Genomic DNA, 15,452 nt, shown 5'->3' on the forward strand with positions numbered 1-15,452 from the left:
CGTCTTCCTCCTCTGCTCTCCCTGAAGGCTACTGTCTCCCCAGAGCCCCTGCTCTGTCCCCCGGCCACCCGTCTTCCTCCTCTGCTCTCCCTGAAGGCTACTGTCTCCCCAGAGCCCCTGCACTGCTCCACATTAGCCAACATTAGCCTTTTAGCTAGCACTGGCAGACTGATTTATAAATAGGACCTGTATCTGGAGCCTGCTCCAGTACATGGCTCTCCAGAGAGAGAGAGAGAGATGATTAGGCACAGAGGAAGAGAGCAAATTGTGAATTAGATGGAGGGAGAGAGATGATGGGGGTTAGAGGGAGTGATAGATGATAGGGAGTGGGGGGGGGGGGGGGGGGGGTAGACGGGCTAAGATTGAACAATGTTTGACTGATAGACAGTGTCAGACGAGACTGAGTTGAGAATGAATGGACGAAGAGAAACATTACATTTTTATGTAGAGAGTAGACCCAAATAAAGATATCATAGTGAAAGTCAGCTGGTCGATCGGCCTCTCTTATTTTCAAAAAGGCAAACCGAGATCTGGTTCTGGCTTATCGCGGATTACGTGCTTGTTAAGGTTACAGGAGGCTTTCAGTTGAGTTTCAATATCAACTGAAAGCATTCCCTGTGATTTACGATCCACTTACGCATCTTGGCACTAACAGAAAGTGGGACAGCAGATACACTTTGAGGCCATTTTTAACTGCAACCACACAGCCAACTAGTGTAAGCCACCTGGCCAGTCGGTTACACATTTACAAGCGTAAAACCAGGATAACACGAGGGGTTCTAATATCGGCGAGGCTTCCCCATGCAATGCCAGCACTTGGAGGTCAATTTGGAGCTGCGTGGAACTCCACTGTCATGACCTCAGTCATCAACATATTGGGACGAAGAATTGAGGGGGTGGTGCATGCATACGAGGGTCACACAAGCAGTGTTCTCCGAGGCTGACCCCTGCAGTACCACACCGTAAAAAAGATAACATACTACATTTGTCTGAGTTACTTCTTGTCAACACAATAGATGTTCAGCCTCTGCAGCAGTTTGTCTTGTTGACATTGCTGTCACAGTTACATACTGTGCAACGTACATACTGACATGGTACATAGAAAGCTCAATTTATAGCAGTTATAGTCTTAAGTATTCAACCTTACTTATATCTGTTGTAGTCAGAAAAAATAAACCGTAATGCATTGGTGAATACATTAGGCAGAACATGGACATGAGGACATCAAGCCTAGAGCAAAGGGAACGTGCATCACAAAACACACACAGTTTAAATATCAGTCGGTGTTCATGCAACATGCAGATTTCACATTGATTGTGGTCTTTGTTGATGTTCAGTTAAACAGTGCATACTTTAGTCTTTAAGAACATTCTTCTGTGAACACAGTATGAACCACACCTAAATGCTTTGAATAGATTATGTCAGCTGTTTAGCAGAGGGCATTCCTGCCGTGAATCACCCACCCACACACACACACACACACACACACACACACACACACACACACACACACACACACACACACACACACACACACACACACACACACACACACTAGTTGTTTCATTTCATGTCATGTCCTTAATGTCCCTATTGCACTGGGGATGATCAATTAACAAAATCTGATTCTATAAATGTACTGAAATTGAACATGGGCCACGTCATTTTCTCCATTATCTCTGACCTTACTTCCGCCTCCTCTCTCTTTCCTCAGACGGTGAAACAGATGTGGCCGTTCATCTCCCAGTTTGTGGACAAGCTTTTCAGAGAGACCATCGAACCGGCGGTGAGAGGAGCAAACCCCCACCTCAGTACCTTCTGTTTCACGAAGATCGACTTGGGCAACAAGGTAAAAAATGGTGACGCTGACGTTGGCAAACTAGCATCACAAACGATTGTGTTTGTGATGCATTTTGAGAGAAGATTTCTCTGTTTGTCCACCTTTTAGTGTATGTGCCAACACAAACTTTGTCATACACCAACATTAAATGCCATTGACAATGAATGGACAATTTTGTGTGTTCATGTAAACGCAAACATTAATGTGTAACACAAACATTGGTGACGAAGGTGAGGACGCAAATTCTGATTGGCCGGAATGAGATGATGTTTGATGATAAGAGCTCCCCTCACTTCACACGGGTGTGATTTTTCTTCTTTCATCTCTCTAGCCGCTGAGAGTGAACGGAGTGAAGGTTTACACGGAGAATGTTGACAAGAGGCAGATCATCATGGACTTGCAGATCAGGTGACCTTCTCTACTTCCCAGGGGGGTCCCCAAATTATTTTGGGGTCCCTAGATGATTAGCTTATTGTGCAACATTGTTTTATCACTCAACATACAGTATAAGTGTCAAATATGATTATTTCGGGGGGTTGCGGCCTGAAACGTTTTGGAATCCTTGCTCTACTTCACAATTCACATATTGCTGTAAAAGGGGGTGACGGTGTTGGTGGCTCAAGAGGTAGAACCACCGTCTAGAAACCGGAATGGTTTGATCCCTTGCTTCAAAATGTCTTTAAACAAGACACAAATACGCTAGTCTCTCAAGCAAGTATTCCACAATAAAGTCTGTAACTAGGCCTCCTGAAAGGCTGAGAAAGGAGAATTTACAATGATGACAATTTTACGCCACTGCACAGATGAAACTGAAGCAGGGGAGGTGGCGTGGATCATCCACTTTACTGCCTTCTCATTTTACGCCACTGCATAGATGAAACTGAAGCAGGGGAGGTGGCGTGGACCATCCACTTTACTGCCTTCTCATTTGCAGCGCTTCTGTTTGGGCGGAAGCATTTGAAAATTGTGTGAGCCAATGGATTCAGTTGATCACGTTGTTTGTTTGTAACCTTTATTTCAGGGGAATCCAATTGAGACCAGGGTCTCTTTTTCAATGGCGCCCTGTATACAAATAAGAACATTTACATTTTACATACATGACATGGACACACAGTACAACAAATATAATCCACAAGCACATACACACAGAAACAAAACCTTGTAACCAAATGTTACAGAAAGCAGGTGCATATGCCTTCCTCTAGTGTGAGGTCAGTTAAGAGTATCTTAAAAGTAGTAAACGAAATAAAAACATTCAACTTCAATTTGTTTTGACAACCATTCCATAAATGTGGAGCATACACCCTGAAGGCAGTATCTCCCAATTTAGTAGTAGTTTTTGGTACCTTCAATAAAAGCATATCTTGTGATCTAGTACCATAAGCTGATGTATTGAGAGCTAGCAGTTTTGTTAAATACAGAGGTAGTTTACCAATTAAAGCTTTATACGTGAACAGGGTAGCATGTTGTTTCCTTCTAAGAGCCAGAGAAGACCATTCTACTGAGGTATATAATGCACAGTGATGTGTTCTGAAACCTGCTCCTGTAATAAAGCGGAGTGCACTGTGATAAATTGCGTCCAAGGGTTTTAGAATGCTGTCAGTGGCATGCATATACAGGATATCTCCATTGTTGCCTTATTCTCACTGCATGATGCTAGTTGGTTGATGTGAGCTTCTTTTAATGTAATTTCTTGTCCTTCCAGTTTTGTTGGGAATACAGAGATTGACGTGGACATTAAGAAGTTCTACTGCAGAGCGGGGATTAAAAGCATACAGGTATGGAAAACTACTAGCGTTACAGGGATCAGCCCGGCATGACATCAAACAGCCTGTTAGACCTGCACACTTTAAGAAATAGCCAACCCACAAAAGAAAATGATTGAGCGTGTTTTTGGTAGAAGGCACATCATAGATCCCCAGAAATGTGGATCTATGATGTTTGAAAAATTAGAAAAATTAAATCAAGCACATGCACACCTCATATATTTCAGGCAAAATAAAAATCTTTATTTTGCATTTTTGCAACGTTTCTGTCCAAATGTTTTATGTTGAAAGTACATGAAAGTTATTTTGACCCAGATATGAACTTCATGGCCACGCCCACTGCCACACAGTGATTCTGCATAGTCACCCAGAGACCAAAGACTCCAAATGACACACAGCTGATAAAGGTCAAAGGTTACGAGGTTATCTGCTCCACTGTTGGCAAAGGATCAGGCGATGTTGACTGTTCTGTGATTAGTTGTCGCTCCCAGGAAACGGTTGGGAAAGTATTTTCCATCCAAGGTTTTCCTTTTGCAATGCCTTATAAGCTTTTTCTGCAAAGACATTTGGTATAGATGGATACCCCAATGTAAACAAGCCAATAGGCTTTCTTGGGGTTAAATCCTCTTAGAAGACCTTCTATTGAACTGTACTTTGCTGTGCTTTTTTGTAAATAAAGTATTAAATCAATCAATAAATAGACCTCTCTGGGACCCCAGTCGACAAACTATTTAGCGTTTATGTGATTAAATAAATTGAACATTAACGGATGAATCCGTTTGGTGTATAAGTGAAGTTGCCAGGTTAGATTGCATAACATAACATCACACACAGCATGATCTTTTCAATGCAATCTGCCAACCCAAAAGTCACTCACTTTAAAGAAGAAAAGGAGGTTGGAGTAGTCGTGTGTGGCCACTGACTGTTGCCTGTAAATCAACACCAGTTGCAAGCCTGGGAGCATGACTTTCCCTTTTTGTCCTCAAGATTACACTGAGCAAATAATGGCTTTTGTAGAGTCTAAAATATATGTAAGCGTTAGCGATCATGCCACGTGTTGTGAGCTGGTAGAGATGTTTCACCTCCAGCAAGTAGAATTGTAACTGAATTGTTTTGACATTATGAGAGAGATCGACTTGAAGCAGAAGAGAGCAGGACAGTGAAAAAGAGGAAGACAGGGAGGGGAGAGAGCCAATGCACAAGAGACGGAGATGGAACGAAATTATGTGAGGTAAAGAGGAGGTGGAGAGTGAGGGAATGAGGAGGGGGAAGGACATGCAGGGAGAGAGAGATGGAGAGAGGCAGAAATACGGCCCTGTGTGCTGAGTGCAGACTACAGTCAAACATTTGTCTAGTATGTACAGCTTTGGATGTGAATTGTGTGCGTGTGTATGTGCATGCATATGTGAGTCTTGTATGGGCTCTTATAGCTGCTATAAGCAATAATATGTCAAAATTGTGGGGGGGGGGGGGGGGGGGGGTATTCAGACAGCCAGCAATGGGTAAAACACTCCCCAAAAATGTAGTCTCTGTGACACATCTAGGGGCCACAATCTGCATTCAAAGATGTTCCTAGAAGCTTTGTCATTGGTCAAAAAAACTAACCAATCAAGAAGTAGACAGACAAATCGACCAATGACGAAGCTTCTAGGAAAATCTTTGAATGCAGATTGCGGCCCCCAGATGTGTCACAGAGACTACATTTTTTGGGAGTCACAGTTTTACCCATTGCTGGCTGTCTGAATACAATACAAAAAAAAGGTCATTCAAATATTTACATATTATTGCTTCTAGTAGCTTTAATTCACATATTGAAGTTGTATGACTTCTGTGTACATAACACAGTCACTATTTGTCTGTTTTCACACAAGTTCACACAGTGACAAAGATGGAGAGGGAGTGTGAGAGAAATAGATAGAGGGAGGGAGATGGAGAGAGGAAGATTGACAAATTGGCAGGGACGTCCCCCCTCCTCCCGACGAGAGCACTGCGTTATCTCATGCAGATCGGCTACTTTTTTGGCACATTTTGTTGCCCCCCTCTGCGTGTCGCCCTACTTGCAGTGCGTATTGCGCGTATACCTAGCGACGGCGCTGCAAATTGAGGATCGAGAGTTCTTTATTTCAGAAAGTGGAGATGTTCAGATAAGAGATACGATAGGTGGTCATAATGTGTGTTAGTATAGGTTACAACCTCAGTGACAGGTCTTTGGAGCAAAGCACTAGCTTGGCTTTGACCATACTGATAACGTGGATTCACTTACGCTTAATTACTCCCCGGTATCAGTCTGGACTTCGTCCAATAGGCAGCTTGAAAAGTGGGCGTAAGTAGTTGCCTTGACAGACAGATGAGCTAGCTACTCCAATTGGTATTAGAGATAGCTTAATGTCACTTTAGACCTGCTTGGAGGGAGATGGTCTAGTAGAGACATACAGTAGGACAGCACAAAATAAGACGTGCGAGAGACGTGGAACAGAAGGCTCTGGTGGGGTTCAGTCCTACGCCAGTGGAGTCACGTGTTTCCCAATGGCTTCAACCATCTCGTAATTCACTTTATTCATCATTGGTAAACATAGTCTGTAAAGATTCATTAGCATAATTAATGGCAATATATTACCCTGCAGACTAGATCCAAACTGTATACTCAATAGGTGTGGTCTGCTGTGGACAGTTGGTGGATCATTTGTTTACAAACCTTCCCCTCCAATAGCAATAAACCACCAGAGCAGATAAACAGACACTATCTCCCATCTCTTCCACTGAAGCCATTTTTAATTGGGGGGGGGGGGGGGGGGGGACGTCAGTGGTTTGATTACAGTGGTCTGCGACTCTGCGACCAAATTTGGTCCCACAGACACGCAGTCTGCATGTCTGAGCTCTGAGTCACTTCAGCCAGCTGGAGAAGCGTTGTCCCTGCTAATGAAAGCACTGGAGGAAAGAATTTTGGTAATAAAACCGAGGTCAGTCAGAGCTTTGTAAGGAATATAACTAGAAAAAGTGCCCTTCTGGGCACAGGTCTCCACCAGCAGGATATGAGTGTGTGTGATGTTTGGCAAAATGCCTTTGATGGCAATTGGATGATTTGAGGCATTTTGTTCCAAAAATGTGTTTTGTAAAAATCAACCTGTTGGTGGCGCTATAACGCTATATATCCCACCCAATGTGAAAAGGGTGCTATATATTCCTCAGCCTAGTAAGAAAATGTGTGAAAGATTTCACGTAAATTGCACGCTGCGTTCATGATTTGAGGCTTTTGTTCAAAACGGGGCAATCTTGCAAACTGTGAAAGCCAATTATAGCCAATTAGGATGGAATATCAAATATCGGACAGATCCGACTTGAGCACATGACCATAGAGATACTGTGTAACGATTTGTGAGATTTTTAGACAGAATCTGGAGGAGTAATATCCAAAAATGTGTTTTGCAAAAGTCGGCCTATTGGTGGCGCTATAAAAGGCAGATGCGGAAAATGCAGGTCAAAGGTTTGTCCTTGGCCTCTAGGGAGTGTGCATGCAACGTTTCACGCAGATCGGTGCAGTTTTAGGTAAAAAATGTGAAAAGCTGCCTCATGGTGGCGCTATAACAGGCCGTTCTGGAAAATGTGGGGCAGAGGTTCATCGTTGGCATCCAGGGAGTGTGTGTGCAAAGTTTGGCATCGACCGGGTTAACGGTGCCGGAGATTAGCTGATAACAGACGGACGGAAGGAAGGACGGACACACAGACGGAGTGCAAAACATACTCTCTCCCCATGCCTTCGGCCTCTCTCCCCATGCCTTCGGCCTGGTGGAGACAATAATATATATCATAGGTTTATCTACAAAAATCATACTTCAACATACTAGGGTCAGTTTATCATTCATTGCGAACGCAGTGAGCACTAACTATAGAAGCGTGCCTAAACTGTCTGTCTGTGTGTCTGTCTGTCTGTCTGTCTGTCGGTCTGTGTGTGGGTGTCACGCTGTAACACCACCGGCCCGCCACCAAAACCACACACACACACACACACAAAACTTAACTTAAAAAAGTTAAGTTAAAAAAAAACACACACACACACACACTAAAAAATTACTTAAAAAAACTGAACTTAAAAAAAAAGGTAAAAAGAAACACTTAAAAAAATAATAATAATAAAAAAAGAGAACTTAAAAAAACCCTTAAATTACGTAATTTATTCTAATTGTTGTTGTTGCAATTTACGGACTGCGTTCGCTTCCCGCGTTCGCGCGTCTTACTTGTAATTATAACATTTAAACATCCCATTTGGTCACCTATAAGAATTAATAAGCAATATTGTACACACTAAAGATTTAGCACTATGAGCAACAAGGGACATCCGTACAGTAATAAAACATTTTCAGTAATTGGGATTAATTATCATGCATTATTACCAATTTATTCATACTTGTGCAGCCATATCCTCCTTTAATTAATTAAACCTGTCTGTCCAAACAGTGTTTCTCCTCAGTGGGTTGAGCAATTACTCTGAACTTGCACACCGGCATATGCTCATTACCACGTGCAGACACTTGGGAACGATGTTTTTCACTTTTCCCAAATTCAACCTGTTATTACTGTGTGACTCTACGGCCTCAGTTTTCCCCAGGATATGGGATGTACTCTGTTAGCTCTTGGTGGTGTTAGCGCAACGGAGTAGAGCGTCACTTCCGCGGACCCCTTAACGTGTGGACCTGCTGTGTGTGTGTGTGTGCTGTGTTGTAACTGTCGCAGCTAGGCAGACATCGAACACACACGTTGCCCATACATATACGTCTGCAAATACTTTACTGTGTACATACCTGGGTATGGACTAGTATATCCAACATTTAAATATGTCCACATAAAGGAGAGAAATGGCCCACTTAATGCATTTTAAATGGAAAAAGCAACAACTTGAAACAATCTCTGTCAATCAATCAATTGTTCTGTTAATGACAGGTATTTCCTCTCTCTTTCATTCCAGCTCCATGGTGTGCTGAGAGTGGTGATGGAGCCACTGTTAGGAGACATGCCTCTGATTGGAGCTCTGTCCGTCTTCTTCCTCAAGAAACCTGTGAGTACCTCTTCTTTTTCATCAACACCTCACCAACGACCCCTTGGTGGTGTAGCATAGTACGCCCACTAAACATCTAACAATGCCTTGTGGGCCTAATATGTTTTCTTGACCAATGGGGGTTGCTCTGATACACTGGTACAAGTTTGGCTGAGGTTTGGTTTGTTGGTAGACATTTGGTATTTTGGTTGGCTGATAGATGTGTAGATTGTTGGCTAGGGTGGCACCTATCAGCAGGTGTGTTGGAGGGTGGGGGCTCTAGTAGGTCCTCCTGGTGTGGGCTCCTCACTGGCAGGTAAGCCAGCAACAACAGCAGTGACAACACATGTGTCGGGAGGAATTAACTGAGGAGAAACGGGGGTATAAAAAGCTAAAAAGATTGATATAATTTCATTGTATTCAGCAGCATTCACCTTTCCACCAAACTACAGTGGGTGTTAGCTCTGATGCCAGAACACAGCCTATCCCCACCATCAGTCCATTCCTTCTCCCTGAATACCATCTTCCTTCCTGTTTATTTAGTACATAATTTTATTATGTTTAAGATTCATGGCTCGATACCATCTCCCCCTGGACAAGAAGCTTCAGCATCAGAAAACAGACTCGCTGCCTCTCTCCTCCCTGTCCTCCCTGTCCTCAGATGTAGTTTTATTATTTTAGTTTTTGAATAGTTTTGCTTTTGCATTGGGTCAGTTACTCTGAATTAGCATGACTGGAGTTTGAGGATAATAATGTATTCTCACTCGTTCCTTGCTCTCTTCCTCTCTCATTCCTTTTAATCCACTCACTTTCACTCATTCATTCTAGAAAAATAACTCCTCATTATTAACTTCCAATGTCCACTGTAACACTCAATGTAACACTCAATGTCCATTTAACAAATTGTCCCTTTGTTCATGTTTATTATGACTTTTTTTTTTACAGTTTACACAAAACAACATTAAAAAGGATCTATATAAAAAGAAAATAGATTTGTGTACTGGGAACAAAAACCCTTCAGTTGTAGAAAAATTCTCCATGTCACTGAATTGAACAACACATGCTTTGTGTTGCTTCTTTGCATGACCAAACCACTCTCCTCCTATTGATTTTTCACAGTGGCGACGTCCTGTCATTGGCTGGTTATGCATTCTATAAGCTTGGTGGTTAAATCACTCAGACAGACATTATATGTGCTCTCAGGTTCAGACCTTTGCAATCAAACACAGTTCATTGCAAGTCAAACGTAATTGGTTGGTGTCGGGCCGTGGCCGTGGAGCTTTGCTCATGCGCAGCAGATCTAATTTATCTCGCTCGTAAAGCTTGAAGATCTTCTATGGTGCACAGTTAAACCCACTCCCTGCCGCATGGCATGCCCCATACCAACCAGAGTGATTACTGAAAACGGTGTAGAAGAGGACTTGTGGTTGGTGAACTCCTGCCATTGTCTGCAGGGTTATAGACTATAGAGCACTGAAGTCGGACGTAATTCCGACCTGGGCCACGTTTTTCCCCCCCATTCTGAATTCCTATAGACAACTAAGAACTGTGTTCTGTTGCAAAAATAAACAAATGATCGCCGGCTGCCGGACGCGGCTGCAGTGCACTAATAACTTTGGGGCAGGCCCGTCTAGAGTTTGAATGGACACTGTTGAGAGGGTCTGTTGAGAACTCTAGTTTTCGCCGGCTGCCGGGCGCGGCTGCACTAATAACTTTGGGGCAGGCCCGTCTAGAGTTTGAATGGACACTGTTGAGAGGGTCTGTTGAGAACTCTAGTTTTCGCCGGCTGCCGGGCGCGGCTGCACTAATAACTTTGGGGCAGGCCCGTCTAGAGTTTGAAATTTGAATGGACAGGTAGCAGTCAAAAGGGAGACATTGAAGAGGAAGGATGGATGGCATAGGTGAAGGATCAACATATGGAATGTCAGAACAGGTTCTGAAATATATATCCATATATGGAGATCGAAGGGTTTGAGGTCAGATGTAGAGTTGCTGGCCAATACGGATGACATCAGGGATCTCATATGGGCTTAACTGCGACAGCAGGTCGCATTTACTATGATATCAGGGTCTCCACATCTCCATCCCTGATGATGTCACATGATATCACGAGACCTGGGCACCATATATGGTGCCCGACACACTAACTGATGAGAAATACTCGATTCCACAATGTGTAAAATTCCATCGTTTGGCTGTTGTAACTTGTCTGGTTACAACTCGGTATGTTGTCTTTGACTCTTGGCTCAGGCTCACTGTAGTGTTTAGTTTGGTGTCATAGCAACAGGCTGAGGTCTCTACTCTGGCAGTGTGGATGTGGATGAAGGTAGTTGGTACTGTCTTTCAGTGTTTGTTTCAATCTGCTTGGAGTTGCAGGTAGGTGTGGAAAGTCAACCACACCCACATGCAACTCCAAGCAGATTGAAACCAAAACTTGATTAATTGAATGTTTTCATTGAGCTTGTAGATGCTTAAAACACCAACAGGGGTTCCCGTCCAGAATGGGTTAACATAACAATTGGTCATTATATTGTTGGGATGCCCCCACCCACCTGGTATCCTACATACTGTAGGATGCCCCTACCCACCTGGTATCCTACATACTGTAGGTTTAACCACCTACCCACCTGGTATCCTACATACTGTAGGTTTAAACACCTACCCACCTGGTATCCTACATACTGTAGGATGCCCCCACCCACCTGGTATCCTACATACTGTAGGATGCCCCCACCCACCTGGTATCCTACATACTGTAGGTTTAAACACCTACCCACCTGGTATCCTACATACTGTAGGATGCCCCCACCCACCTGGTATCCTACATACTGTAGGTTTAAACACCTACCCACCTGGTATCCTACATACTGTAGGATGCCCCCACCCACCTGGTATCCTACATACTGTAGGATGCCCCCACCCACCTGGTATCCTACATACTGTAGGTTTAAACACCTACCCACCTGGTATCCTACATACTGTAGGATGCCCCCACCCACCTGGTATCCTACATACTGTAGGATGCCCCCACCCACCTGGTATCCTACATACTGTAGGTTTAACCAAATACCAAGAATTGAGTCTCTCTGAGGTAATTATTGCCACAGTGCTGTTTCTCAATACATTGCAGGCATTGTCATTGTTTTGTGTTGCATGTAATCTCTGGTTGATAATGACAGACACGAGAAGAATCTCACTACTTTGCACGGAGAATACATGATGCCACTGACACTGTGACAAACCAGATTGTGTGTGTGTGTACTGTTGCTGTACTAATATGTGATACATACTGCCCTGCATAAGGTTACTTGTTTAACCCATTTTGGGCGGGAACCTCTTTTGGTGTTGGCATTATGTTATGCTTTAGCTATTGAAAAATAGCAGATCTACAAGCTCATAGCGCGCCACCGAGTGGCGCGCTACGAGCTTGTAGGTCTGCTATTTTTGAAAAATCGAAGAACCACTGACATAGAAACAGATTTTTCAGAAAACTGTCAGGATGTAGAAGACATTTTTTTAATCTGATCTCAGGTCAAAATGGGTTAAAAGTGCCTTGGGTCCTGTGTTGCAGTAATGTCATTATTTTACATCATAAAATCAAATACATTTGATTGCTAGATTGTTTTTGCACTGGGAAACAGGAGTCCTTGGTTTCGTGTCCCGGTAGAGCTCTCGCCTTTGAACCACAAGTTCATGGGTTCGATCCCGGGCACCGTCAACTCGGCGTATGAGTAGCACGGCTTGGGTGCGGCAAGTCGTGCGGAAGTACTGGGAGCTGATGGTAGGTGTGGCACTCCACCTCAGCAATCCATCTCCCAGGGGTCTAGCGCATTGTAATGGGGATAGACTCCATCTCCCAGGGGTCTAGCACATTGTAATGGGGACAGACTCCCGGCTGTTACCGGTTGATACCGATTACCGACAATAAGCCACTCCCGACCTACTTCGTCTTGTTCTTCTTGGTTTTAAAACTGTTCTCTTCTTGGTCGCATGTGTTTCAAGATATTTTCATGTTTATGGAATGGTCTTGTTTAATACAGTTTAAGAGAAAAAACTCTTGATTTATATTTAATGTCAATAATCCTCTACATAGTGTCCGTGCTCTACTCTCCCTCTGCCTACAAACAAGAGAAAATAATGTTGGCAACTGGGAAGATTTATCCTCAGATTAATCTGTAATTTCAGGAGACGCAGTAGTTTCCATGGCAATAATCAAATATTATGGTGTAATAATAATGAGTGTGTAGAATCCTGTCTCGTGTATGCCATCACTTCCTGTGCTGGGTAGGCAAAGCAGTCGTTTTCTAAAAGCATCAAGTACTCCACAGGAAGCACACCACCCACTCCATTCTGCACCCCCCCCCCCCCACCCCCCCCTCTCTCTCTCTCTCTCTCTCTCACACACACACACACACACACGCACGCGCACAGGAATGGATACAGATGCGAAATTCCGTATACACACAGATGTGTTGGCACACATGTCTAACACATAACACTCGCTCACACATTTTCTGACACAGACGAATAAACTGTCATTCTCTATTTCTCTCTTTCACCCGGTCTCTCTCACACTTGCATACCCTACGCCTACACGGCCCTGCCTGAACAGCAGCTGAGCTAGCCCAACCCATCAGCCTGTCGGAGTGCAGTGTGCCAGCTTATGTTCCTCTGTATATCCACTCTGCAGACTGAAGGCTGTAAGAAACACATGGCAGGGATACACTGTGCACAGGCAATCAAATTAAACCGGGACAGTTCTTTATCTCACACTGTGACAAGCTGTGACAAGATATGATAGAATTGAGGTCATTTTAAGTCTGTCTTTACATCTGTCTCTCTCCGTCCGTCTGTCTGTCTGTTCGTCTGCTTGCCTGTGCTGTCTGGTCATCCATTCATCCGTATGGCTGCCTATTCTATAGTGCTGCCCCCGCATCTTTACCAGCAATTTCTTGTGAGTCAGCTTATACATGTACTACAGTAGCGCTTTTTGAAGCATTTACCGCAACCCCCACACACTGTGTAGTGTGGGACAAGACATGTAACAGAACACAGCCGAGAAACGAGAGGAGATAATCAAACGTAAAAAAGTGTGATTCTGCCTGAATCTGTAGCTGCAGCAATTGGCCAAGGCGAAGCGAGGCAGAGCTCGCCATCACAGGGAGGTTACGCAACATCAAACTCGAGTGAGAAAGCAGCTTGTATAAACGTTTAATAGGCTTTTTTTAACAGTGTTTTAACACTTTTTGTGCCCAAGACGTCCACAGACGTCCTAGGAATTACTGCATGTAGTGCCCAGGACGCCTGTGGACGTCTTGGACTCTTGGTCTTGTTTTTTTGTTTTTTGTTTTATGTCAAAAAGTGAGTCTAAAAGTGGCCACCTTGGGTCGCCATTTTGAAAGAATTAAAGGTCACATAATGTGTTAACAGTATGGTACAGTAAGCACAAACGGCGCAAAACTCTCACTGTGTTTTGTTTTAGAATGTTGTTTTGAGTGATTTCGACTGCCAAACTGCCTGGTGGAATGTGACAATTCTATTAACCACAGGGGAATTTGTGTGCTTCCTTATCAAATGGTATCAATGCTTATAAAGCCAGTTATTCCAGTCCTGTCATAGTCATGTTGGGTGTGTGAGCTCTGGTTTGCTTTTAGAATTGTGAGTCATGTCAACTTCACTGTTTGTTGACCGGTACCATCTCAGGCGGATTTACAGTATTGTACACATTTATTGTAGAGCGAACACAGGAGGGCGTCTAGTAACTATAGGTTTTAAGTGGATATGAGAGCAGGCCACATTCAGAAGAGAACCAAATTATTGTTCTCAGTACATGGTTCTCCAATTACCTTTGCACTTTACCTTACCACAGTCTTGGATTATGCTATGTCAACATCTTGGTTTATTTGCTTTCATTGTGTATGAGTTTATACAGGTTTCATACACTAACTAAAATGACTAAATGGTTTCAGTGAACTAGTTTCTGAGCTAAGGTCAAATATAAAATTCCAAATGCTCTGATAAATCCCATAAAATAGCAACACTGTAGCTGAGTGGTAGAGAAGACCGTCTTTGGTAATCAGAAGGTCACCCGTTTGCCTCCCGGCCTGTACATGCCTACGTGTTAGAGTGTCCCCTTCGTCATGACTATCTGAGCAGCCATCGGCTGGGTGAAACTGAATTTTGCCTGCAGGATTAAATAGGCTATTGTAATAACGGCAGTTCTTCAGCATGTTTGACCTTTTGATCCTATTAAAAACAATAGAAAAGCTCTGTAGAAATGGGGCCTGTGGACAAAGTGTGAAACATAATCCTGTACATACTGTTTGAACACACTCTCTCTCTCTCACTCACACACATGTCATTGATATTTCTTAATACAACACACCCTCTCATCCAACCCATTACCTCTTCCTCTAACACCTTATGACATCACACATCAGCCCATGTCTGGTAACCTTGACGACTCGCACACAGATTGCAATCGTTATGATTTGATGGTTGACTCACTGGCATGAGAACGTCCTTCCCAATGGGAATCTCACTGGCATGAGAACGTCCTTCCCAATGGGAATCTCACTGGCATGAGAACGTCCTTCCCAATGGGAATCTCACTGGCATGAGAACGTCCTTCCCAATGGGAATCTTGTGATTCTCTCGTGAGTTTAATGTTCATAACCTCATATGTGATTAGTCATGCAGGCAGAAGACCAAGACAGAAATCAGTGAAAGGTCAACATATAAAGACATACAGAGGTCCTATACAGGCCTCAAATGAATGCCAGGCATTTTATTTTAATTTTAAAATCACACAAGG

The 15,452-nt window shown here is 43.5% G+C and overlaps 1 protein-coding gene across 3 annotated transcripts in view; it reads left to right on the forward strand.

Moving 5' to 3' along the window:
* Positions 1-15,452, forward strand: part of LOC306943926 (extended synaptotagmin-2-B-like) — a gene marked incomplete at its 3' end in the record, with an annotated part of 74,120 nt that overhangs the window by 24,133 nt on the left and 34,535 nt on the right. For all 3 annotated transcript variants that reach the window (XM_079530464.1, XM_079530465.1, XM_079530466.1), the window contains exons 4-7: positions 1,715-1,849; positions 2,172-2,248; positions 3,546-3,618; positions 8,570-8,659. In XM_079530464.1, the coding sequence (XP_079386590.1) occupies positions 1,715-1,849; positions 2,172-2,248; positions 3,546-3,618; positions 8,570-8,659 (375 nt within the window). The remainder of the gene's footprint in view (positions 1-1,714; positions 1,850-2,171; positions 2,249-3,545; positions 3,619-8,569; positions 8,660-15,452) is intronic.

The sequence above is a fragment of the Electrona antarctica genome, assembly GCF_951216825.1.
Source record: "Electrona antarctica genome assembly, chromosome: 19".
In the NCBI taxonomy this organism is placed as follows: Eukaryota; Metazoa; Chordata; class Actinopteri; order Myctophiformes; family Myctophidae; genus Electrona; species Electrona antarctica.